Here is a 27,404-nt window from a genome sequence, read left to right as displayed (position 1 = left end):
TCCCGTTTGTCTCTTGCACAAACGTTCACTTTATTTCTCTCCCTCAGCCTCGATTAGAGCAAACCAAATCAAATCAGTGTTCACGGTTCAAATTTGCTGCAGTGATTTTTTGCTGACACAGTAGCTTCACGAGGAGCTCCAGAGACGAGCAACTTGCCAGCTTGAATCAAACCTGTAATTTCTGATTCGGCTACATTTTTTATCAACTAATGGGGACGTTCGTACCTCGCTGCAGTTGGTTTTTGGTGCAGAGCTCAACAAGAAAGTCTGTGTTATACAATGTGTGTGGCGGTTGTTTGGCTTTGAATTAAGCTTCGGTGCTTTATACGGCAATAACTGAACAGGGGAAAAGTAAACATTTATGATAAAGCATTTTTCCTAATGTATTTTTCTACACAGTCACATCAAACGACTGAATGGTGATGATTACCACAAAGCAGATGAGGAGGCTGCCAGCTGTTGAATTCATTATAAACACTATAAACCTCACGAAGCAGCGAGGCCGCTTTGATTAAAGCATTTGTACTCTTATAATGTTAAATTTCATACATCTTATATTAGAGTTGAGACCAAGGCAGCTCTAAACACAAGGCAAAGCAGTTTTATGTATAAAGCGCAGTTCATACAAGATTCAAGGTGCTGTGTAATAAACTTAAAGTCTAAAAGCACAATTCAAAACAATTAGTTAAAAGGATGAAAATGAAAGGGATTAAAATCTGAATCTGTATAAAAAACAAAAGTCTCAAAATCAAAGTGACAGCGGCTCAAACTTTCACTCTCTTCTATGGATCCAGCTCCAAAAACACTGGATCCTACATTTCCAATAATGCATCTTAGTAGTAGTGTCTTTTGTTTGACAATCTCACGGTTATTCATTTTTCATATTTAGGAAATCTCCTTCACAGCCTCAGAACTAATTATTCTATTGTTGAATTCATTTGTGAATCCATGGAAAAGCTCTTTTCATAGATTTAAGAATCAGTTTCAATTTCAATCCAGAAAAGTCCAAATGTAAGAAACCAGTTCAGTTATCATCTTAGATTAAAATTGTATTTCACTAGATCCTAAGTTAAATATCAAGTAAGGTTCTAATAAAATCAGAGGAATCACCACCAGTGTGTCATACAGACGTTCATACTGGGTTACAGGGGGGGTGGAAGCAATCCCAGCTAATTGACAGGTCACCAGTTAATCACTGACACTTACTTTCATATTCACAATTAACGGTTGCTAATTAACCCTTTGGAAAGTGATAGGAACCATAGACTGAATGTAAAATTAGACTCCAGATCCAGAAAGTGAAGCAAAGAGTATGGTCTCTATCTCTAGTTTCAAGTCTTCTTCAATACGACATAATGTTCATTTTGTACGTTATGGTCTCATTTGTTGTAAAATAGATGATAGATGCCCATACAGACACTTTGATAGTTTCCAGTACTTTACCACATTGGTGACCTGTCCCTTTAAAATTGAAACAAGAATTGGCCGTAACATTGTCAAATAAAAATAAAACTCCAGCAGTTCAGTTTGATGTGTTGACACTATCCTATGGCTAATTTCAGCTGTAGTAAAATGTAGACATGTGTTATCTAGAAAAGCACCATAGTTCAGTGGAGCCACTGTCAGAGTCAACAGCTTTTCCCAGATATTTATGTAATGAAATTTAGTTGTATATTGTATAATATAGTTGTGTGACTCATAGATACTCTCAGCGATCTGTTCTGTCCTATTTATATAAAGGGACGTCAGAGTGTGGAATAAAGGTGCAGCACGCTCATTAAAACACCCACAAAACACACGCCCACTAATTTATCAACCTCTGGTCTGGAAGTAAATGTTCCCGTGGTCGCTCTAACAGAAAAGTGGAATCAATCTACTGTGTGGTTGTGTGTTGTCACATCTCAAGAACTGTGTGTGCGTTTGTTGTTCGTTCCTAAGGGAGATGTGCAATCCCAGGCTGCTGTCCGCGCCATCGCACGACAAGTGTGTGAACAGCTCATCCAGAGTGAGTAATCGCTGCTATTTACACATTCACACGAGCAACACATATTTTTGTTATTAAAAAAACTGGAAACACCAAAAGAATAATCTTAATCTGAATAATTTCAAACCTATGCCTCCACCTCTTGCAGGCCATTTGTCTCGCTATAACTCCGTACTGAACCAGATCCCCGCCCAGTCGGCTGTATCCATCCGAACAGTTCCAGGACCACCAGGGGAGCCGGGTAGGAGAGGCACCCCGGGACCCCAGGGAGAGCAAGGACCGTCCGGCAGACCAGGCTTCCCTGGTTCCAATGGTCAGAGTGGACGAGCAGGAGAGAGAGGTGAGAGAGGGAGATGTTTTTACAACCATATATTTATATACATATTATTTTCCCTCAAATTTTCTATACAATGATCAAAGTCCATCCATCCTACACAAATCGCCATAACTAGGAGGAGAGACAATCTAGGGTTTATTAAGCAGTTAACTGCACAAACAATTTTTTTTTTAATCCTGTAGGAAATATACAGTAGATGCTAGGTTTGGATAAGAAGATGAATTTGTGAAATAAATAAAAAACGGTATCTCTGGTTCTGATGCATCAACTTTGATTATAGATGTCAATATTTAGTAGTATAATTATCTGCCCCAACTATTTCTAATATTATTTTGTGTTATAATGGAATTAACTTTTCCAGTTCATGCTTTTTAATAAATGCCACTAAATAAAAAGGTCCACCTCAGCATCAAGAAATGAAAAAATAGTCTATTTCCCCAGTTGGATCTTCAGTGTACCTGCTTGTTTGGTGTATTTCATGGTGCAGCCTGATCTCACCACACAAACACCCAGTGAAGGACAGAGCTCCCACAAGCTTCAGTCCAAACCAGAAGACAATAACTCCAACAGCCATTAAGTCAGTCCTCTGCCACGAGCCCTTAGACAAGAACCAGCCTTTATGAGGCTCCGTCTTCATCACTAAAACATGCAGCCCACACCGAAGAACCACAGTCTGAGCCAGCCTGCACACGCACAGGGCGAGGAGAGCAGAGCAGCAGAACTTCTGTCAGGAAATGTCCAGCGGTTACGTCCTCCTCCACAACTCAGACCTTTGATTCTCTCCAATAACATTTATTATCTGGAGCCGCAGACACCACACACACACACACACACACACACACACACACACACACACACACACACACACACACACACACACACAGATATATAACTTTTTTTACAGGCTGAAATGAAACCAGAGTAGGACAAATATTACAAAAGATGGATGGCTTATAAAACGTAGACATGTTATTATCACAGATGTTATGTAGGATAGATACAAGAATTTAGGTACAAAGCTGTGCTCAGGCCCAACGAAAGAAACCAGTGTTGAAATAATAATCCAATGTAAAACTTAATATTGTATTGCTCAGAGAGAAACTATGGAGTGGGCCAGTAAGTAGAGAGAATACCACAAGAGGAAAATGACACTGGAGAATAAACTTTTTGTTCATTGTTCTTTCTTCCTCTTTATCGATGCAGTTGACTAAAACGGACATAAACGTACAGAACAGAAAATTTGCAGATCGCAGTTGTGGTTCTTTCATATTAGAGTGAAAAAGAGTGTGTGTGGGTTTATCATACATTATATTATATTTCATCCAGGCATAATTCAAGCAACACTTTTCTGAAAAGTGTTGTAATGCAACACTGACGTAGAACAGTGGTGGAAGAGTCTGCAGATGCTTTAGCAAAGTAAATGTTTACAACAATGAAAAGATACAGAAACATTATCTGCGTTTAAAACCACAACCACTACCTTATTTAAACTTAATAAATAATAAATAATGATGTGACATAATTAATAATATTGATACATGACTATTTTTATCCTGATATCATTTTTGGCCATATATATATATTATTCAGCTTAATCTGAAAAGTAGCTGAACTATAGCAGTCACATTAGTACAGTTAATGTACAATTACTGAAAGATCGAGTAAAAGTATGAAATAAAATACACAAACAATCCTTGCATAGCTCAAAAGTACAGTACTGAAGTAAATGTACTAGGTTACTTTCCTCTTCTGGGAGAATCAGTAACATTGGGAGACTCCTAATGAAGCCTCATGGAGCTGTGTTCACCAAGAAATGTCCAAAGTGAGATGTGACTAAATATGGTTGTTTTTTAACTGTGTGTGTCTGTAGGTCTGTCAGGAGAGAAGGGGGAGAGGGGGAGTCAAGGCGTTGGGAGTCAGGGACCTCGAGGACAACCCGGACCTCCAGGTAAGATACAAACACACACACACACACACACACACACACACACACACACACACACACACACACTCGTCAGAGCACAACAGCCCTCAGATAACATGTGGAGGTGCTGTAGCTACATTAATACATGATATTCTTTGGTGTTTTCAGCCTGTGACCCAATGCAGCTACTGTTTGTATAATGGCTTTCATTATATTCCCTCTGAACCAAACCAAAATTTGTTTTCAATATTTAAACAATGGAATCAAATAGCACAGAGAACTAATCTGTTTGGGGTTTACTCTCTGTCGAGTCTATGCGAGAAAAGCAAGCAGACGTTTTGGACGGGGGAATATAATTCTCTGTATTGATTTCTCGGTGTGGTGTGTGGAGTTTGAGTTTGTGTTATGAAAATATGTCGCCCTCAGGCCTGGGATTTTCTGTTTACTGTTGTGCGATCAATACTCACAGAACAAGCTGACAAAACTCCCTGGAAACTTTTTCTGTGATCCGATAACTGTTAGAAAAAATCCACCAAACTTCAACGTACAGGAGAGGAAATGTTTTCTGAGAGAAAGGTGCAGGGGAGAGGCTGTCTGTCTTCATCTGTCCTGTTTTTCTGGAATATTTGTGGGATGATAATTTTAGCACTTGGCAAATGAAACGTCCCTGCAACATTTTTTTTTTCAAGATTTCATATTTCTGCTGACGGCTGAGGTGTGACTGTGTAAACAGAAAACAGGAGCCTCCGGCTAAATTTCAGCTAAGAAGTGTTATTCCTGCGCCTGCCCTCTGGGACGTTCACTATCATCTCCCTTATCTAGAAATGACAAGCAAACATTTGCTGCCCCCTAATATTTTGTGTCATGTTGTTGCAGCAGCAGAGCGGGGGATTTAGAGGAGATTGAAGAGGCGATAGTACAGTGACAGCATCAAACCTCGCAGCCACTTTCTCATTTTACTTTCCTCCTCTTCCTCTGTCACCCGTGATCCCATCACCGCACTGCCGGTGTCGTTTTATCAAATGTTCATTGATGACGGGATTATCTGAGCTCGCTCCGTCTTTTTAACGCAGACTTTACCTTCGTCCCTCAGGCATTCCGGGTGAAGGACGCACAGGCAGCCAGGGTCCACCCGGTCGGCCCGGCAACCCTGGGACGGCGGGGAGGCCGGGGAATCCGGGTGGCACCGGACCAGCGGGGTCGGCAGGATACTGTGACCAGAACTCTTGTCTGGGATACAACGTTGGAGGTAAGAAACCATCCTACTTTACTTTAACCCTCATAACTTAGCATTTCCAAGCTGTATGCAAATTCATTATATAACAGGTTTAAAACGGGTTTATCAAAATTTGGCACGTTGGGAAAAAACAAATGCAAAAAAAGTTTTTAGCTGTGAATCCTGAGATGCATCAAAGCTAACTGAGCTCCTCATAATAAACAAAAAGGAAACATGAAATCAAACTGAAATACCCTTAACAGCAACTAATAAGCTTTAAGGGTTTATTAATATGCAGCATTTGTCAACAATTATAATTTCTCCTCCAAATACATGAACACATATTTTTTATTTACTATATTTGTATTCATTGTCTTTATGTGTGCCCACAGGCGGAATTATAGAGTTATTGTTATTGACAAATCAATAGTGACAAATTCATTAATAAATAATATATGATAGTTATCTTTAGGAATAATTCAGAAATGCACTAGTGTTTTCCTGCTTAACCAGAGTGAGACAAACTTATTCTTGATTATTTTTGTTTTTGTCAAGGTATGTGTAATCATATGTGTGTAATACCCCTTCAAAATTACATAGCTTCCACCATTTTCATTAAGTTACACTGAAACACATGAAACTGAAATGTGTTTGAGATGGAACAGAGGAAGTATAGGTGGGACACATCCGTAAAATCTAAAGTTCACTCTCAGTAAAGCAGGAGAGTCTTTGGTGTGTAAAACCTTTTTTCATTTCTCATTTTACACCACCGAAATGAACGAGACACATGTTCTTGATAATCTTGTCATCTTGAATCTTTTCCGGCTTCCACAGTTGGATATGACACAGAAAGGTTGTTTACAAGATTAAAATTTTGATTGGATTGTTTCCCCAAAAAACTAAAACACAAAATTGTAAGACTTTAAAAAAAGACATTGTTTATTTTGTTGATTTGCTTTAATTTGTCTTTTTTGCAAATGAGCATTAATTATATTCTGTCATTTTACGATTTGAGAAGAGTTACTTTAAAGTGACTGACTACTGAAGAATTCATTAAATCTTTCCTTTTGTTAGATCTGCTCATTTATTAACACAAACAGCTCAAACAGTCCAACCAGTAAAGCAAACATTGTTTTCACTGTGACAGACGTCTCTTGAGATAGTTATTGTTCCTTTAAAGTCCTCGGACTCATCTGGTTTTGATAGTTGTTCCACTCTGAAGTTTAAACATTCATGTCCACACTTGTGGATTAAGAAGTTAACTGCGTCACTGACCAAAGATGTTTGTCTGTATTCAGATCTAATAAACGGTGCCGTCTCACACACACACGCGCGCTCGGCATCTTTGAATATTCATAATGATGATGACCTTGCAGCTTGATGTCTCCGTTGTCTTGAGCCGTTGCAACAAGGACATTACACATCTAACCGCTCCTGACACTTCGCCCTGATGATGTATCAAGTGCTGAAAGTAGCTGATGGATGAGACATTACTTCATCTGTCAAAGCAGATTTATTTCCTATACATTTATTCCAGTCATAATTGTTATTTCATTTCATGACTTAAGGATTCTGAATGACCTCTCAGACAACTTGAAAAACTGTCGTTGTTAAATACTCTATGTGGAGTATTTTCTTCCTTTCTCAGCTAATTTAGCTTAGTTTGTCTTTGTGACAATGAGAGGGATTGTTAAGTGTTCAACTTAATGTGTTTTCCTGTTTAACTAGTGTGAGACAAACTTTGTTTTTATGTCTACTTTATGTTTTTTGCAAGTATTTCCCAGGTGTGTGACTGCTGAGAGTAAGACTGAGGGTCTAATCATCATTGATCTACCATTAATTATTTGTTAAATGATCCAGTATAAAATGCCATAATAAAAAAGCCCTACACACTGATAAAACAAATATCTAAAGAATATATGCAGGTATGGCCCAATGTTCCTACGACCAAGATAAATAGATGTTTTCTCTTCATGTTCAGACATGGAATGAATAAACAAATATTTCATTTCTTTTTTCATCCTGTGAGACAGGACTATTGATTTTAGTCTGAAGCGCCTTCTTTAAAACCTTTGATTCAATAGAGCAAACCTACGCAATTGTTTGCCTACAAAATCCAAACATTATTTTTTCTGAATTACTGTTCCTACTTTCTTGGAAAATGCAGATCCTGCATTTAGGTTACATTTTATTCAAAATTTATTATACTTTTTAACTAATTACCAGTACATGTGGTTAAATTGGACCAGTCATCCTTATAGGGCGCAGATTAATGGGTGTAGTCCCTCTTTTAGAGAAGTGGGAGAAATACACTTGTTTCCACAGTAATACAGTAAATGGACAAAACACCACTGGGTGTATCTTCTTCATCTATGAGTTTGTCCTACTCTGATTGTTAAGTAGCTAAACACCTCAAACTGAGTTATTCCTTCAAACTTCCAAAGCTTTAGTGCTGTGTGCATGAAACAAAGCACACTGAGTATTTACTGGTTTAACGGTGCAGTCGTGGTTTGCTCCTGCAGACATCACCTCACAGTGTTTGGCTCTCTCAAGGCATGCTCTCCCCGGTTAACTTTACGATCTACTTGTGTTTCTGTTTTCTGTGTCGGAAATCTCTATTTGAACTTTCTCTTGTAAAGAAAGAGAAATAGGGATCTGGCACATTTTCCCTCTTCCCAAACATTTTATATGAATGTCTTTATATTTATCCATGCTGAATCTTCTGTGAGGATTGGTCCCGGTTTGTGTGTTTTCCTCCTGTAAGAGAGAGAGACGCAGAGTCCAAGACAATTTTTTCTACCTCCAAAACCACAACCCGACAGCTGGAAAAGTGTCCGTCGGTGCGGTTTGAGAGGTTTAACTCTTTGGTGTCGTTGGTTTTTTTTCTCCTGATATAAGGTAACATCTTCTCTCTGACTTTTTTTTCCCCCACCTCCCTGTGTTCCCCTCCCTCCGTCTCCTCGTCTTCCTCACTGAAGTTCAACAGGACTATGGGAATGATTACTGAGGAGCATTCTCCAACCTTCCTCCTCCTCCTCCTCCTCCTCCTGTGCTCATCTCCCTCCCTCCCTCACTCTGTGGCACCTGTGCATCAGATTGAAAACTGACAAATTCAATGATTCTTTCAAGGCCTCCATATTTCTTGGGATGGATAATTACTCCTGGCCCCAATGTTTAACCTCTAATCCCTGCAGCAGTGGGGGTTTTTCTTCGTTTTCACCCATTAGTTTTACATATACTTCATTTTTGCAGTAGTGAAATCATCATGAATTTTTGAGGGCAACGAATCAGAGTTTTCCACCCATTTTTATTAAATTGCAACTTTTAAAAAGCCTTCTTAATGGAGAAAATAATTTTTAGCAACTTTAACTCCAGGCTTGGTTCACATGCAAGTTTTTAGAAACATACACATACGATTTTTCTTTTAAGCCCATGATTTGATATGATAGATTTCCACCATCAGCTGAATTTCTTGATGGAACCGTTAAGCTGTTTGTTTCATCCTCTTGAGACAAAAATGGATGAGCTTACTTCCCAAACAATCCACTGCTGTGATGACGAGCACCACCGGAGATGGCGGCGCCATCTGTCAACAAACACTCGTGCACACAATGCTTCGCTGCGACAGCCTCCTCTTCACCCCCGCTTTGAGCTCAAATCTCTTCAAAGCTAATCTCAGCTAAATACTGATGAATTGCTTTGATGCTGGTCGGCTGCATTCATCACTAACCAACCTCTTCTATCTGTGCATCTCTTATACTGGAAGCTGGAAATCTAAATTTTGCCCCTAACCCAACTCAGATGTGATGTTTTCATTTGTGGGAAATGATCACATCTGGACACTATGTGATAAAGACATAATGTTCCTCTGATTTCATTAACCGACTTTCTTACTAAGCCGATCTTTTGGACGTTATCTTAGGGTCCCGAGGTCAATGATACAAGATAATAATCCTTAGCAGTTTAAAATCATTTAAACCTGCTGTGTAGTTCAAATTTCAACCTGTGCATGCTGCCCTTCCCTGCTGTGCTCCTCAAACTGACCCCACCTATTCCCACCACCCAGTCCAACCCCTGCCTCAAGGCGGCTACCAGTCCTACAATCCCCCCTACAACAACGACCAAGGAGGCGAGGACGAAGAGGAGGAGGAGGGAGAAGAAGAGGAAGAGCAGGACCCCTACTACCATCGTGTTTACCCCCCTCAGTACTACCCCCAGCCGCCTCCCCCATCAGTGCACGATCGCCGCGGGTACCCCTCGAGCCCCGCCCACTCTGAGGATGTGGAGCTGAGGTCGCCGGGCGTCGTGAGGAGGTTTTCACGGGACGTCGTCGTCATGGAGGAGAGCGAGGAGGGAGGACTTTAGAAGGAAGGATGGACTCACCTAAAGTGCTTGAGCCCTGCACGCCACAACACACACACACACACACGGAAACAAATCAGACACTGGCATACACATGTATGGGATAAATGTCATGCCACGTTCCAAAACTGAAAAAGAAAGGTTGAAACTTGAGATCTGATAAAAATAAATGCTTTGCATGGTCGAAATGAAGTTTTGAGGCTGTGCATGTTTTTATAGGCTGGGAAATTATTTGAGTTTCCCTCTTCAAAACTATTTTACAGAGTTTCTCCAATACAATCAACAGTTTGTTCCCCAGGTTTGAAACCTTGTAAATGGTGATCTGAAAACTGGTGCACGTACGTTGGAAAAACTGAAACGTGGAAACTTGAGTTTTGAAAGGGCAAATCTTTATTTTGAAACGAATGTACACTTGCACTCTTATAACAGCCTGTTAATTTATTTTTTTCAAAAATGTTGACCACACATTTACAAGATAGTGAATCTGATGATTTTCGGGCCCTGTTGTCCTGCACCTCTAATCTGGAAAAACCTGGATTTTTTAACCGATCAAAACATTATCCATGTCTTCAAAACTTAGTTTCAATCATGCAAACACTGAGTTTCAACCTTTCAAAGCCTTTTCTTCTCAGTTTTGGAAGATGGCATGGTATCTGCACACATGTACATCTGACCCCCTTCTGAACCTGGGGTTAGAAGCCCCCCCTCCCCCCTCCCTGTGTGGTTCTCCAGCAGGTGAGACAGTGTAAATAGCTCTGTGGACTCTTGTACGATATCTGTAAAAACACGGGGTCCGAAAAGTGCCTGATCTATGTTAGCATCATCCAGTGGTAATGCAAAGGTAAGACGTGATTCCTGCCATCTTACATCTGATTCCAGGACTCAACCCTTCATGGTTTGTCTGTTTGTTGTGTGAAGCTGCATGTCTCCTTTGAGCCAATCAGTGAGTGTGTAACTGGACACGTGCATCTCGTTTTGGTTTCATGCAACTAGAAATATTATTTTACAACCCACACCTTTGAGGATGTTGGGCTGGCGACATTTGTACAGGCTGCTTTTTATAAAACGATGAATTATGTTTCAATCGCTTATTTCAATGTGTTAAAGGAATATTGAAATGTTTTTTTTAAGGGATTTCTCCGTTACAGTATTGTGTTGAGTTTTGCTTATTTGGGCTGAAATAGTAATGGGAGTGAATCCACTCAAATGAAATGCAGAAGCATCAAATTTCTGTTTAGCATCAAATTACCTTAACACTGTGGAACACAAATCTCTTTTAAATTATTTTCCATCAGAGAAAATCTGGCCCCCCCGTTACATTTTGTCCAGCCATATCTGTTACTATCAACATGTCTGTTCTGGGTTTTGATCGTCAGACTCGTTGGGAATTAAAAGGACAAATCAGCGTTGTTTGTGTCTTGTGTTGCTTTGTTTATTGTTCTTATGCAAAGTTGGGCCCGTTCACTGTGGAAACTGTTTTCTCTTGGATCCAGTGAAAGACTCAACCATCCATGTCAACTCTGTCCCTCCTGCACTGCAGCCTGGGAAAAACAAGCACTAAAGTAAAAGTTCAGCTGTGAACTGGCCCCGGTCTAGTTTGACATTTAAACTGTGGAACTGACAGTTTTAATAAGGAATGTGTCTCACCAACATGCCCCTTATTTATTTTGTATTTTGTTTGCTTTTATAACCAATAAATCTGTAATGAGACTCCAACATTGTGTTTTAGGTTGTTTGTTTAAAAAACATTACAAGAGCGTGTTAATTAAATTGTTTATTAGCCTATTTTACAATGCCGATAAGAAGAACCAATATTTATGCGACAACAATCTGGAAATATGTAGCACAATGATGAAAACGAAAAAGAGGACTTCCTGACCAAAGAAACATTTTCTACTGAACCCACATCGACGACCTGAATGTTGTCATGGTAACACATTAATTGGGTTTGCTTGTAAAGCCACAACCCTTCGAAAAGCAGGATCGGATCCATTTCATGGTTCTATAATCACAGAAAACCCCACAGAATCTGACTTTCTCTGATCAGAGCCACACGGGGAAATCTCAGGCTCATTATTCAGGCCTGAAGACCAAGGAAAGTGACAAATGTTTGTGTTGATGTGGGCGTGCGTCTATGTTACGATTTAGTAAAGTCCAGTCGCTCTTCAAAGAAGCCAGAACTGCTGCTGTTGTAATGATTCACCTGAACAGAGAAAATCAGTTTGTTTGTATGTTTGGATCTAACTATCAGAATCCTGTTTTGGTCATTTATCCTTACTAAATAAATGTGAGGAAACTGGTTGTGTCCAGTGAGGCGTTAATGTGAAGATCTTCAGCTCTGCTCACATTGGGCTGCTTTGATTTCATTTCATCTTGAAGTCTTGAGGTCTGTGGAGGAAAAGAAACACAGGACAACACATTAGTATGGGGGGCATTAAAGTCTCGCAAAAGAAGCAATTACAAGGGAAAACATGGAGAGAAATGAAAGACGACAGATCCTATCGTTTCCTCTCTTCAAAATGAGACCAGACGCAGCATCCTCTTTGTGTTTCTCCCTTTTAATTTCGAGCAGAGATCACAGAGGACAGATATTATCACAGCGAGCTGTATTAGTTTTGATACAAAGTAGAAAAAATATTATCAAGTGTAATCTCCCCGCTATCAACTGCAGCCGTGTGTTTATGTTGTCGATGCTCTCGTCCAAGTATGTGTGTGTAATAGACCTGACGGAGGGGGATATTTTGGTTGATACTCATAACTTCAAAGGTCTGTTTAAGGGTTGAGACTTGTTTTCTTCTGGGTGGGGTGGGGTGGATCCAATAATCTTACCATCAAAAAATAATAACAGTTCCCTCCTGCTCCAAGGTTTTTCTGAGAGAATATTAACTGTGTTTAATAAAGGGCAACGATTTCATCGCCCTGAACGACCTCCACTCCGGCTCCCCTCACACACACATATTTGATCAGTAAAATGAATAAGACAGAGTGTGAGGGAGGCCCGTCTCTTAAATAAACCAGGATTGGCTTGACCTTGACAACCACACAGTGACAGGCCTGAGCACGCGCACTGATTGGCTGAGGAGATTGGATCAGTAAACAATAAGAAGTGGCTCATTTATCACTGTGCACACATACACAGGCAATGCTGAACGCTTTGTACACATCTGTTCAAGGCGCACAACCACGGAGGACAGTAACTGAGTGAAAACAACAATCTCTGGATCAGAGGCCTCTGGGAATTAAGCAGTTTCACTTCATTTATAAAGTTATTTCACTTCATTTTGGGTGAAAAGCTTCTTTCTTAACTTGACAATTGCCCAAATGTTGTTGTCCTAATGTCCTGGTAATTATTGTATAAACCAAAAGGTGTTTCTAAGCCTAGATGACTGATGATTACACACACTTAGCCAAGACTAATGCAGTCTAATGTAGTCCTGTATCCCACCGCCCAGGCCCAAGAGTCCCATTCAATTAAATCAAGCTGCCCCCGAATGTCACACACTCATCGATATCAGTTCCCTGAATTTTCCCTCTTTCTAATCAAGATCCATGAATTATTCTCTGAGAAATCAAAGACATCTCGCAATGGAAAAAGAAAGTGGAAACAAAATATATTCTGCATCCACACCAAAGGTTTATGGGTTATTTGATATAGGGACATATCTTCCTAAACACAACTGAAGATATGTCCCTAACATCCGCTGGTAGTTGATAACCTAAATTGTGCAGAAGACCTTCATTCGTATAAGGGATATTCAACTTCTTGTCCTATATATATTCTAAATGTTGACCCATACCCATTCTTCCACCAAATTTTGTGGTAATCCACCAAGTACTTTTTGTATAATCCTTCTTACAAACAAACAAACAAACAAACAAACAAACGGACAGGGGTGAAAACATAACCTCCTTGGCAGATGTGATGAAAACTAAACCTTCATGTAGGTAAGATTCATTGAAGTTAAGACGGGATTCGTTTTGTCTATATTTAGAATACATACATATTATGTATCTAATGTAGTGTAGCGTAAAGAGCATGTTCATATGTGACACATTAAGAAACATTAAAAAGTTGCATGGTTGTGTTTCAGGGTCTTGTTAAGTGGGTACTCACTGCTGGAGACAGATATAATTACAACAGAGAGCATTAAAAATTATAATGCAATATATTAACGCTGCCAAGTGAGGTGAGCCACAAGGCAGCACTTGAATTTACGGCTTGATTTTTTTTTTTTTACGAGCTCATCAACAGTCACAATCTGTCAGTAATTAAATTAAGACTTTATATGTGTAAGAGGTGTTGAGCCACAGCTTCCACAGATGAAGATTAGTGGCTCTAACCAGGAGAAGCAGCTGGAAGATCGACCAAAGGTTGGACTGACAATTTTAGGAGAAATCTTTTTTAAAAAAAAATTTCAAATCAAAATTACAAATCAAATCACGTTTCTTTTCAAGATTTTCTCTATTATTATTATTACCTACCCCAAAGAGATTGTTTTTATTGCCGTTTGTTTATTAGTTAGCAGGATTCTTTAAAAAAACGCTGAACCGATTTCCATGACATTTTGTGGAGGGGTGGGACCAGAACCAAGAAGAACCAAGAAGAACCAAGAAGAACCAAGAAGAACCAGAAGGTTTTTTTTTTCCGTTTTCTTTAACATGGCATTAACCTTTGAAGAAGTTAATGCTCTCCGAGTGCCCTTCTTGTTATAAATGCATTATGTGTTTTCTTGGAAAACATTATGCCTTTACACAGCCAAGGAACCTGCTTCTCACTATGTAAATGACAAGTATAAACAAAGCATTATGTACGATGCTATACGATCCAACACAACATCATAAACCTTTTTCTGCTGCCGTCTCATAAATTAAACTTTTCAAACAGGAACGGAGTCGTGTTTATTTATCGCTCGCTCACACTATAAATACTGAGGTGCAACCAACAATATGCTGGTGACGGTAAAACATGAGTGATTAAGTGTTTTAAGTAACGCTCAGCAGTGGCATGTCATCATTTATCTGACTCATGTTGCTTCTTACTTCCCAACGACACACTCATTAGACCAGTTTACAGAGCTATCCCGTCTTCCGGATCACCACATGGTGTAGAAGCTCTGCCATTTGTTGCAACCGCAAAGGGAGCGCTTGGTTAAATGTGGCAAATCTCCCTGATGATGCAAACTGTTCATTTGTTGTCATGTAAAAAAGAGATTTGAGGGATCGACTCAAGGTCCCAATTCAAATAGAAAGTATCATGTAGCCCTACATTGATGAATGCTAATGCTGAGCAGGTGGATCGCAGCAGGCTCTCGGGTAACCCTTCAGAATGATGTTTACTACGTGTGAGTCCAGAGAAATGCAACATGGACGACTTTATCATGACAGCAAACTGCGGGTCACAGTGTCAGTCTAATCTGCAACCAGCAAACGCTTCACTCAGAAAAGCCATGAATATGATTATGTCAAATAACAAGATGCTCTCCCACACACACCAACACACACACAGCATGTCCAAACAGTCAGGGAGCGGAGGAGCAGCCAACTCTCCACATATGCGTTTGTGACATTTCATTATTTAAATTCAAAGGTTTGACACAGCATGTAGACCAGGGGACCAGATACAAGGTGTCTGTTAAACAATAGAACCTCTGTAGAGAAGCAGCTGAGTGGCCTGTGATGTCAGGGTTTCTGCAGGCTTCAAGTTAAATTTAGGACCTTTTTTACGACCATAATCCATTAAATTTAAGTCTTATGTCGAGTACGACAGATAAGAAGGAATATCAGGATCCCAGAATTACATACACTTCCACTTAATTGAAGATAAGGTGAAGTAGCCGAGTAGAGAATTAACTTCAATATATCACGTCAGCCCTCAGACAGAGACAGCAGGTGTCCTTAGTCTTTCCCACAGCCGAGTGCACTCAGATGAATTCTTACAGAGGTAAGAGGTTGATTCAGTTATCAGCTCCATGGTGGTCCCGTTTGTAGGTTTATTACAACGTGCTAATAATTACAATTTTTGAGAAAGAACTAAAACAAGGAGTCATTACAAACTATGTATACCACCAAATAATCTTTTTTTTTTAAGCGTGAGAGAAGTTAAATGAACGCTAACAAAATGAATAATTACCAAAATGTATTTAAGACCTAGTACTTAACATTTAAAGGAATTTAAAACTTTTAACGCCTAAAATTCAAATTATTAAATGAACTTTTTTTTCGAGCCTGCGGAAACCCTGAAAATGAACAATGACCCTAGTTTCTAAAGCTTTTAAATGAAGTTCACATGACAGTCTGGCTGGCAACCCTCAAATTAAAATTTTAAACACATTAAATAAAAATGCAGACTTGGTGAAACTGGTCGTATATTACATTAACTCCTATGACTGAATTTATAGTGAATTCTGAACCTTAGGATGTTGATTCCCATGAACCAGGAGCCTTCACCCCACAGACCGTCCTTATTGTCTGTGCCTCACGTCACACTCGCGCTTTGTTGGCTGACAATCATTCACACCACAGCCACATGTGTCTGTAGTTATAATGAAGAATGTTACATCTTATTTTTCTCCTGCACACGGGGAAAGTGAAAACAGGCAGGGTGGGTTTTGAATTGGATCTATTCATGCATACGTTGCTCAATAAGATGATGAAAACAATGCGCTCTGCAGCACAGATGAGGTCTTAGAAGTGGGCGAGTGCACCCCCCCTATTCATTAACATAAAGATTGCACTGTCCTGGTTAATTATCAGTGACAAGACAACTACTGTGATCCTCCTCTATAGGCACGTCTCTGAAATCCAAATGGATCACATCTGAGAGAGAAAATAAATGAAAACAACACTTTGTTGGGAGTCTTAATATCATCTGTGGATTTTTGAGCCTGTAATTCTTCCAAACACAAAATACAAAAATGTCTGTTTATCTCAGACTTTATTTCTACTGTCTTAAAAGAGTATTTGAAAGCATCATTTATTTTTTATAGATAACTGCCTGACCAGCAGCTATATTCCAGACAAGAATGAATCACAGAGGCAGGTTGGTAGGAACATCAAAGACGGAAACAAGAAGGATGGTGCTCAATTCAACATCACCCCCTATTGGCTGTACCTCGCTAGTACAAGATACAAAAACATGGCTCTGTGTATGTTTGCGTGTTTGTATTGACGGTATTAAAAGGGCAGAAAGATGGGGGAAGGATTCTCAAGTAAAGGTCTATTGAAAGTATGTCATGCAATTAAAAAAGAAGGTTGAAAGACGTTGCTTTTGTCCAAAGTATTTTTTTATCAGATTACTTGATATTTGATGGAATAATCAATAGAATATTCAATTACTAAAATAAGAACTAGAGGTTTAGCCCTAATGCGACACACACTAAATGCATGAACACCAAAATATCTTTGAAAATGCAGACAAGAATAAAGACAATGAGTCACCAGTTAATCCAGCGGGTGCCGTTGTTTCATCTCCCCCTTGTATTTGTGTTTGTGCGCTGTGTCACCTACACATGCACTGTATGTGGTGTCTGCATTCACTCGAGTGTTGTGTTTGAGCGCGGACTGGATGTGTGTGTGTTCCTACGTACGGTGTCCACAGCCTGGGGAAGGCGCCGATCTCCTCCTCGGTGTACTCGTTGAGTTTCCTGGGGATCTTTCTGGGCTGAGGCAGCTCCTCCGTCAGGTTGGCTCGGATGTCCTCTGGCAGCTCCTAGTGAGGTGTGGGGAGAGGAGGCGGGACACCAGATTAAAGAAGAAAGGAAAATGGATGAAATAAAGAATTGAAAGGAGGTGACATTAAGATGTTACGATTTACGCCATTAATAGAAGCAGCTAAAATATTCTACAGAGAGTCCATCACTCTCCAAGCTTCACAGATAGTCACTCTCATTAATATTCATTAAAGGTGTGTGTGAGGCGACGGATTCATTAAGGAGCCGGCAAATAGTTCTGAATAAAAGAGTTTCAAGAATACCCTTTAGCACTATCTACACTGTTCTGATTTGCAGATGCAGTTTTTCACAGGGCTCAGAAAGCCCAGGTGGTTGTATATAGAGGTGTACACTACAGAACATCAGCTCTAATATCAAGACCGGTCCAGACCAAAATAACATGATAGTTATATGGAGTGACGTGGGTAGAAATGACATCCAGCTCATTTTGGACTTGTTGCTCAGTTAAGAGCCTGTCTAGTGCTTTTTTTGTTTCACTTCACTTCAGAAGCTGTGATGTTTGACACTGGTGGTTCTTTCCAATGCAACTTTAAAATAATCATCAATGAATGCTAGCGAGTAATAAAAGTCTATAAACTACAGAGACCATTATTCACAATGATCTTTTAACTAAGGTAGTAAGAGGAGGAAGGTCGACACACTTTGAGAAATGCCTCAAAAGTCACACTTTAGTTAAATCTGGTCAGAACTGTAGTTAGACTCAAGCCTCCGTCCTTTGCTGCATCCCCTCTGCATCCCCTCCCTATTCTCTTAAACTGTCCTGTCAATAAAGATGAAATGCCTAAAGAATGATCTTCAAAAAACTGTATTCAAAGATTTGGCTTTTAGATGGAAACAGTACATCCTGTGATTGCAGAAAATAAAAGACAACATTGACAAAAAAAACAGCTGATTTGCTACTCATCCATTAGTCAGAGAGCAACATTAGCTTTCATTTGTCATCATGTCTCTGTCATTTTAGTCCAATATTCATTCTCCTGTTAGCTCGGTTTGTTTTTCCTCTATCAATTCCTGAAAAAATATCTGGCTCTTGGCTCTTAGCTCAGCTTAAGGCTCCACAATTATCATTTGTCATCTGGTGCTGATCAGGGAACGTGTGGCAGGTTTATCAGAGCAAGCTGAAAACATCTGCCTGCAGCATCTGGACACAAGGAGCAGTCAGAATGAACCGCAACTGTAAACTGTGACTTCTGAACACAAACAATGAGCCGAACGATGACAAAAAGCTCGGTGGAGCTGAGGGGAACTGATGAGTCAGCTGATGACTCTATGCTTCATCACCACTGAGGAACACCACACAGTTATTTGACCCTTTGCTAATATCACACTGAATTGTGCAGCAGTTAAAACAGCAGCCACAGCAGCTGGGAAAACAAACAGGAAGAAACCAACTCATACTCTACTACAGCGAAAACAGAAATCATGTTTATATATTAGTGAATCATAATTAACTATAAAAGGTGAAGCAACTGAAATAAAGAAAACCTTGACATGAGAGAATGTTGGGAACATAAGATAAAACTGGCCTCATCTGTTTGAGCCTCTTTATGCAAAATAACATTGATGCATTTTATGTGTATTATTACATTTAATAAGCCTGGATGTTTGATTTGAAGAGATAATTATCTGTAAACCTGTCAGTTCTGAGAGAGACGAGAGAAACTGGACTTACATCTTCGGGAAAGATGTGTAGTCGCTGCATCATGGTGCGCCGCTGTAGATTCTTCGGCAGCATGCCGTAAACTGCCAACTTCACAATCTGGTGAGAAGAAGCACATTGGAAAGTCTGGCACACAGTCAACTCCACCGTTTGTCGTAAAACAGTATCTACGGCAACCTCACACAAGTTTTCCTGTATTTTTACGAGTTTGTTTCTCAATGTGAGGCTGGCTGCTAAAGATGTGAATTTGAACTTGGACTGAGTTATTGGACTGAGCTATTGTTGGGCAGACAATATGTTGGACAGAGATGCTGGACAGAGACGCACTGACAAATCCTTCATCTGTCAAATTCCATTTCTCACTCCAACCCTCCACAATTCACTTTAACTAAACCACCGGCAGGATACACGTCTGCGGTCAGAGGCTGGACTTCAACCTGCAGCAGCAAAGAGCCAACAGCCGAGTGCACGTCTCTCCTGATTTACTAAAATACAGATCGGGCACCAGTTCAGGTCATTCCGCTACTTTTAGTGGTTCCAATGTAAGATGAGCACCTTTCTGGTATTTTTCCTATCAGCCCTAACATTGCCAATCCATTTGTTCGTTGCTTGGTTTGTATGTTTGTTTCCACAAAACTTGGAGGAAAGATGCAGTGTGAGTCAGGGAAGAACACATCCAGATCAGGTGACAGATTCACGATTTTTTTCCCATCATTTTGAACATTGAAAGAAAGAGCGTGTTTTTGCTTTTGAACTGAATTTTATTTAATGTGTCTCCATAAGTGAGCAAAACCTCATTGATATAAACAGGCTGATTTATTACAACTTTCAAGGAGGTTATGTTTTCACCCCGTCCATTTGTGCGTTAGTTTCTATGTTTGTTTGTGTTTGATTGAAAGATAAATGATGCAAAAACAACCAAACAGATTACCACGAAACTTAGAGGAAGGGTGTAGTGTGGGAAGACGCCATTAAACAGGCGGCAGATCCAGGATATTTATTTCCACTTTCTTCAATATTTAGAGATTTTATATTTTTCAACATTTTCCTGTAGAATAATTCATGGAGCTTGATGAAAATCAGGCACATTTAGGGAAGTGATATCTGGTGCAGGTTGATTGAATTTAAGCAGAGTGTTGGTGGAGGTATGAGTGCCACTCCAGTTATCTCTTAGGATGGCAATATTATTATGATATTGGATATTTGTCAAAGTGGTTTGCCAGATACAGTTTTTAGGTCACATCCAGATCTAAATTCAGTTTTATCTGTGTGTAATACGTCAAATTCTGCTCTTCCTGTAACACAGTGAAATATGCAACAAACTAAAACTGCAGGAATTATCCCTGAGCTGACATTCTCATACTGAGTTTCACCAAACACCAACGTCTCTACTGTAAATCCACTGCTGTTTAATCCCTGTCCTCTGCACTTCACATTGACGTGCAGCAGCAGCACATACAGTATGAAGGAAGGGATAAATGTCAAACCATGATGTGCCTACTCTGAAAAAAGCGTGTGGCAGACACAGAAATTATACTAATCTCCAAGAATGTGGGTTAAAATCCTACATACAGTAGAACAGAAATCCACAGTGTACGGTGTGAAGGCTGTGGCATTTCTGTGATTTTGCTAGATTTTCTGAAGGTAAGAAACCAATGAGGGAAACTTACAGCTTGTGGGTCTTTTTGATGCAACTGGGCAGCTGTGAGTTGTTTGAATCCACCTGGATACCTTTAGGGGAAAAAAAGACAAGTCCCTGTTATATATGCATGTATGTAAAAATTAAAGCATGCAGATACCAGACATAATGAAGAAGAAGAAGATTCTCTACTAAACACGATCAATTTAAGAGCAGTTTGTTATTTATCTGCACTTCCAATTAAATATTTCCATACTTTTAAACAGATTGAATAAATTGTGGTGAAATTGGTAATTCATAATCTTCAGCTTTCAAAGAATATTTGAGAAGAAAAAGCTGTCCTCACTATGGGCCAATTTAAAGTGCAACAAAAAACAACTCATCCCTCTAATGTCTAATGTAAATTCATGAAGTGCCATGCAGGGGAAATCAAATGCTCATTTTAACAGTTCAGCAGTTTAACAGTTTTTCAGAACTCCAACTCCAGAATATAGACTCAACACAACTCAACCACAAACACAAAATATGAGATCGTGACAAGAGGGGACTAGGGCATTGTTTATATTTAAATTTTAACAAGTAATGTAGAATAAAAAGAGAAAAAAGGAAGAATAGAACATGGGGACTCACCCTGTGTGTGACGAGTAGACTTTCTGCTCCCATTTGTTTCCAGAGAACGCTATGTGTTTGGTGTTTATTACTATAACATGGTCTCCACAGTCACCTGCAAAGAGGATCAAGGTCACTGTTATGTTAGAAATTATACGACACTCGACAGTATTTTACCAGAGAGACAAAAATGTAGAGACAGAGCTGGACTACCAATGATTATATAAAACAGCAGCTAGTTTGTTGGTCCAGTAAATACTCATCTTCCAGAAAACAAAGAATATTATGGCATATACAATATTTTATGAAGAAATTGTGAGAACAAAGCTGACATATTTTGAAAGTTGATCCTCTGCTGCCATCATGTGGCCACTCCATGCCATAACCTTACACTGGGATGGCGGGGTGGTTGCTCTTACTTACTGAGTGCATGGTAGATAGGTTTGTGTTTCCCCTGTAATCGAACAGAACACATGGTTGCGATCTTGCCAGGAGGCTGCATCTTGGCATCGATTATGAACCAGGAGCGGGCGAAGGTTGCCCATTGCTGAAAGCAGAAAGTGAAAAGGAATTAGATGAATAAACACGAGACTGGAACAGGTTTAATGGTTGGAAACACACAAATTCCAAAATGAAATGAATAAAGGCTTATTTAATATGGTTTAACTTTATGATCTTGGTATCGTGCATACAGGCTCACTGTCAAGATGTACAGCTACACTGAAACACAACAGACCCATTAATAGTATTAGGTAACGTCTGAATTCCCTGCTTATGTCAAAACGTCTGCTGTTATAAAGGCCATAGACTGCGTTGTGGTGTTTGAAGCCATTTAATATAAATGTATAATATAATTCATTTCTAATTTATGACTGTTGTTGTATTTCTCCTTTATTAAAGTGACTGCTCGGAAAAGCCTGACAACCTGAATATGTAACCAAAGCCCCATATCCAAATCAAATAAACCCTAACAAGTGATTTGCAATCGGACACTCTTTTACAGAACACACTAAACATCACCAGCACAAATTCCCTGCTGGTCAATCCCAGATTGTGGCAGATGCAGAAACTGTAGAAACTGTAGCCTAACTTAAGTTAGTAGAAATTCATTGTGTGTTTATTTGCAATTCATTGTATGAAACAAGACAAACTATTTGATTATATCAATAAATCATCTAAAATCTAGTGCTGTAAATGATTCCAAAAGGTAGGACAATAAATCCAGTATGTTCCATGACAAACCGTCATGGTGTGTAAAGTGAAGCTGGAAGAATTAATAAATTAATGGGGACTTTATTAATAAAATTAATAAATAATGGTGATTTGATTAAGGTTTTTTATGATGACTGCATTTTGCATCAGTTAACTGATGATTTAACACTATGATTACTTTGAAAGCTTCCCTTACTTTATACTTAGTGCCTAAAACTGTAATTTATGTAAACTTCAGTAACATTTTAATAGTTTTTTTTTCTGTGTAATGTCCTTGACAGTTCTGAAATGAGTAGCAGTCAGTTAACTGCACCATCATGTCCATACCCGAGTCATTCAGGATAAACACACAGGTCTGAAAGGTTTGAGTCTAAAGAACAAGTAAATAGCTAATCCCGCAATATCCCATAATAACACTTCAGGTTGGGATAACACGGTTTCACGTTAACGTTATCATGAATTAACCAGGTGTTCTACAGGGTGCACAGTTATGACGTCTCTAGTGAAGAACAGCAGCTAGCTTGTTAGCAGCAGTGTAGCTATCGACCAGCATGACATTACACGCACGTAACGATTCAGATGTGAGTTGAATATAAGATAGAATCCTCCATAGAGTATTAAATCACCTGAGCAGATCTGGAGAAACTTGACATATCGAAGACTCTATCGGCTCATCCTTAAAATACTTGACCCTCAACGTGAGTAGTGGTCCGGTCGGTAAATTAGTTCGTGTTGAAACAGTTATCTGAGAATATTCCGTTCCTATGTTACAGCTTTGTAGTGCAGCGAAACCTACTGACATTTTATGGGTAGCATTTTTCCTGTTCCTGCATCCATCGTCCATCCATGAAATTTAAAAAATATATTTTGTAATCGTTTTTGCAATTACATAAAGTCTGTCCAACAGTAGTTTCTACCCGGAGCTATTTTGAAATCGCGCTATGACGCAACTACCGCTTCCTTCCTACGACAGAAAGAGAGCGGGGAAATTTGACAAGTCCCCGACAGCAGCGACACAAATACATGAGTTTCCTCTTGTTTTATTCTCTGATAGAAAACACACAGGTCAATAGAGTTTACTTTAATCAAAATCAATATGTCAACGTGTCTGAAGGTGAGAAGTTTGGAGGAGGTGCAGGCCACGCTGCAGATCGCCAAACTGAAAGAGGACGATCTACAGAAAACCATCCACTGTCTGTCCTTTGGAGAAAATGTCTCCTCTGCAGATTACTGCCTGTTGGAGCTGGACGAGACGCTGTATAAACACCTCGAGGCTGGACAACGGTAAAGTGGCGAGGGTGGGAACTCAGTCAGGAAACACTGGTCTGAGTAGTGTCATGACTGGTGACGCTACAGATGCTGAATCTCTTCACTCTCAAAAATAGAAAGAAAATACGCTTCTCAGGTGCTCCAAAGCTTAAAGATATATCTTCAACACACTGGGTTAACATGGCAGCAAGTCACATTTCAATGGTTATTTAATTAACAGTGACTTTTAACACCAACAAAAACAATAACATCTCTTGAGCCAGTTAAACTAACATCAGATATTTCGTTTGCGCTACAGTTCATCAATACAGAACCTGATAAGAGCTCATGATGTTTTAACTGTTTCCAATCCCTTTTATTCTTGTTTAACACAACTTATTTAATTGTTTTGGGGACAGCTGTGGCTCAGGGGGTAGAGCGGATCATCCACTAACAAGAAAGAGAGTAGTCTGATCCCCTGCTCCTTCTGTCTGCATGCTGATACCTTGGGCAAGACACTGAACTGCAAATTGCTCCTGAACAGTGTGTGACAGAAAAAAGTGTGTGTGTGAGAATGTTGCTTTTACTCTCTTTAAAACAGTGCATTCCATGTAATTTCCTCCTTTTTCCAGTCTGGTGATTCGGGGGGATAAAGAGGAGCATGCTGTGCTCTGCAGTGGTGACACAACCTACGATCTTAAAATAGCCGACACCTCCAACGTACTGCTGTTTTTGCCAGAATGCAAAACGGCGGACCAACTCACAAACAGCCAGGAAAGCTCCCATGTGGTGCCCACTCAGGTATGGAACCCATGTAAACATGCATGTGCACATAATGTTTGGTTGGATTTATGACTGTGATGTTTTCCTACCTCTGTTGTAGATCTGGGGATTTTGTAACAGCTACTGGGAACTGAGGAAGCGGCGTCCTAAACTGAAGAAACTGACAAAGCTGCTAATGGAGAATCCTTATGAGGGACCTGCTTTGGGGGGGCAGCTGGAGAACACAGAGAACAGGGTAAAACCTATTCATTAAACATAATATCCTGTAGGACTGAGTACATACAGTTGGTAGAGGACATGTCTTTTCTCTCTCAGTAGTACCCATGTAAGTCTGTTAAGATATCCTGTCCTTAATGAAAATTAATGGCTTTAACCATTTAAACCATAAATTTGAGTTAAGCTGTCTATGAAGGCTGTTGTTGCTTTCAAGTGTTATTGTGTTTCTTAGTAACAGTTTCCTGTCGTGTTCCTCTGTTGTCAGTACACAATGCTGGACCTGTTGGAGAGGATCCAGGCCAGTGAAGAGGAGATAAAGACCCATTTAGAGACCGTCCATGCCTGTCAAATCGATGGTAAACAGTGACTTCTGTTCATCATCGACATAAACACGTGTATGAATGGTAAAACCTACCAGATGTGTGTTTATATCAGAGTTTCTTTCTTCCAGGTCACTGGTGCATGCTAGACTTTGATTATGAGATGAAGCTGCTCGGTCATGTGACTCAGCTGGTGGATTCTGAGTCGTGGCCCTTCAACAAGGTTCCCCTTCAAACAAGCCTGGAGGAGTTAGCCCCTCTGGAGCCCAAGTGAGTAAAGGCCCGGGATCCTCATGTTCACATCATGTTGACTGAGTAAATTAGATTTTTGGTTGTAATAGACATTTATAAAGCCAGTTTCCAACACTAATATTATCTTTCTTTTTCACAGAGAGATGATCGAGCATTGCTTGAACTGCTATGGGAAACGTTATCTTGAAAATGGTACAATATAAATCTGTGTAGATTCAATTGACAGATCATGAGATTTCATTAGTAAATTGTGCATCTGAACACAATCTGGAAGGACACTTCTGAACTCTGTATTTCCTCTTTCTCCTGCACAGACAAAGTATTTTATGCATTGAACGAGGATAAAGTCTGTCGGGGCATCGCACTAATGCTGCTGCAGAACGCTGTCAAGTTCAACCTGAGGGAGTTTCAGGAGGTCTGGCAGCAGAGCGTCCCAGAGGGCATGAGCACGAGGCTGGAGCAGCTAAAGGTGAGCCTGCACCTCGCTTGAACTGTGTACTGATATCTGAGTAGAGAAGGGTGGGTGGAGTTTTCAATTTTCTCTGTGTTTTACATATTATACATATTTCTCTGCACATTCTCGGCCCCATTCTCAGAATCTTTGAAAGAGAAGAGATGGTAATATACATAAAATCTCAATACTTCGAATAAAGAGAAAGAATCGCTTCAACTTGCACAATTGAGGTTATCTATCTGAAGTACATTTCCCCTTTTAAAGGAGCTTCATGTTGTATTTGGGTTTAAAAAACATGGCTCCTCAGTCTTTGAATAAGTTGACTTTAGAATACGTATAAAGCCACTACAGCTATAGAGTGCTATGGCTTCTAGGAGTCAGGTATCTGTTAAAAAGAGCAGACTCTTGCTCTTATCTCAATCTTTTCAAGAGAAGGTAAATGCTCTTTCAAGACAGTTTACATTTTGTTTATTTTAGAATTCAATTTCCAAATGCCTCCTAACTAGAGTGAGCCATCATGCAACATAGCTGTGACATGTTGTTGACCATTAGCGACCTGCTGCAGCTGTTTGTCTCTACTCGTTCCTCCCGATGGACCTTTTTGAGAAACTGAACGCTGTCCCGATGGCATTGTAAATCTTCCAGAGTGTCGCGCTGGTAGACCGCACGTCCCGCCCACAGACCATCTGCCTGCTGCGGGTGGACGATCTCCCAGAAGACACACTGCAGCGCTTCAACCAGCTCTTCACACTCAGAGAGAAATGGACAGAAGACGACATCACGCCATACATTCAGTAGGTGTTATCCCACTGAGAAATTATGTTACCTTCTATTCAAGCGTATTGTCGTGTAATGGTTCACTTCTCCTTGTCCAGAGACCTGTGTGGAGAGAAACAGAGCACCGGAGCCCTCCTGACCAAGTACGCCCGGTCCTCAATGCAAAACGGGATCAAGGTGTTCAACTCCAGGAGACCTGTGGCCACATGAACATGTCACATTGAAAATAAATGCTGTATTATACTCATACTTAAAAATGACTTTAGCATTGTAGATATTTATCATTCAACCATCTCGAAGAGTTATTACAACTATCCTCTTAAAGTTCAAGTTTTTGTCACGGAAATCAAACTTTATTTTTGTTTTATCTTGCCTGTAAAAAAACGGTTGTATGCTGATAATAAAATTTGTTTTCTTAAATTTGCAATACAAGTTATTATTTGTCTCATATTGTCTTTAACTAACTTGAGTTGGACAAATTACCATATTATCTTTTTCATTTGCAGCATAGATTACACAGCTGTTATGCTGGAGGTTGTCCTCAAGGGGGAGCCCTGTGCTGAAAATGTAACCTCACACAGGGACACGGGTACAGAGGGCACTGGCTGACATTACCAGCTGTGTTGTCCTTCACTGCATTCATTGACAATTATTTGTATCACAGAGAACAACAAATAATTC

At 39.8% G+C, this 27,404-nt stretch overlaps 4 protein-coding genes across 4 annotated transcripts in view; 3 read left to right on the top strand and 1 right to left on the bottom strand.

Moving 5' to 3' along the window:
* The window catches only part of col14a1a (collagen, type XIV, alpha 1a), a 136,597-nt gene extending 125,058 nt beyond the window's left edge, over positions 1-11,539 (top strand). The window contains exons 44-48 of the mRNA XM_035162462.2: positions 1,939-2,005; positions 2,133-2,324; positions 4,192-4,269; positions 5,339-5,494; positions 8,440-11,539. Coding sequence (XP_035018353.2) covers positions 1,939-2,005; positions 2,133-2,324; positions 4,192-4,269; positions 5,339-5,494; positions 8,440-8,468 — 522 coding nt within the window. The 3' untranslated portion in view covers positions 8,469-11,539. The remainder of the gene's footprint in view (positions 1-1,938; positions 2,006-2,132; positions 2,325-4,191; positions 4,270-5,338; positions 5,495-8,439) is intronic.
* LOC124852265 (Y-box-binding protein 1-like) lies at positions 9,035-11,539 on the top strand. Its single transcript, XM_047340842.1, has 2 exons — positions 9,035-9,049; positions 9,452-11,539. Exons 1-2 carry the CDS (start codon positions 9,035-9,037, stop codon positions 9,824-9,826), a joined length of 390 nt encoding a protein of 129 aa, XP_047196798.1. The 3' UTR covers positions 9,827-11,539.
* A 43-nt stretch (positions 11,540-11,582) lies between these two features.
* On the bottom strand, positions 11,583-23,431 carry mrpl13 (mitochondrial ribosomal protein L13). Its single transcript, XM_035162467.2, has 7 exons — positions 23,300-23,431; positions 21,885-22,008; positions 21,483-21,576; positions 20,884-20,944; positions 19,226-19,312; positions 17,410-17,531; positions 11,583-12,211 (listed from the first exon to the last, which is right to left on the bottom strand). Exons 1-7 carry the CDS (start codon positions 23,324-23,326, stop codon positions 12,187-12,189), a joined length of 540 nt encoding a protein of 179 aa, XP_035018358.1. The 5' UTR covers positions 23,327-23,431; the 3' UTR covers positions 11,583-12,186.
* A 155-nt stretch (positions 23,432-23,586) lies between these two features.
* dscc1 (DNA replication and sister chromatid cohesion 1) lies at positions 23,587-27,150 on the top strand. Its single transcript, XM_035162466.1, has 9 exons — positions 23,587-23,957; positions 24,554-24,722; positions 24,805-24,939; positions 25,186-25,276; positions 25,372-25,510; positions 25,632-25,684; positions 25,807-25,961; positions 26,592-26,740; positions 26,822-27,150. Exons 1-9 carry the CDS (start codon positions 23,770-23,772, stop codon positions 26,931-26,933), a joined length of 1,191 nt encoding a protein of 396 aa, XP_035018357.1. The 5' UTR covers positions 23,587-23,769; the 3' UTR covers positions 26,934-27,150.
* The last annotated feature ends 254 nt before the right edge of the window (positions 27,151-27,404 follow it).

This window comes from Hippoglossus stenolepis, chromosome 8 (assembly GCF_022539355.2).
Source record: "Hippoglossus stenolepis isolate QCI-W04-F060 chromosome 8, HSTE1.2, whole genome shotgun sequence".
Lineage (NCBI taxonomy): Eukaryota > Metazoa > Chordata > Actinopteri > Pleuronectiformes > Pleuronectidae > Hippoglossus > Hippoglossus stenolepis.
The sequence above is the reverse complement of the archived record's forward strand: the minus strand, read 5'-3'. Positions and strand labels throughout refer to the sequence as shown.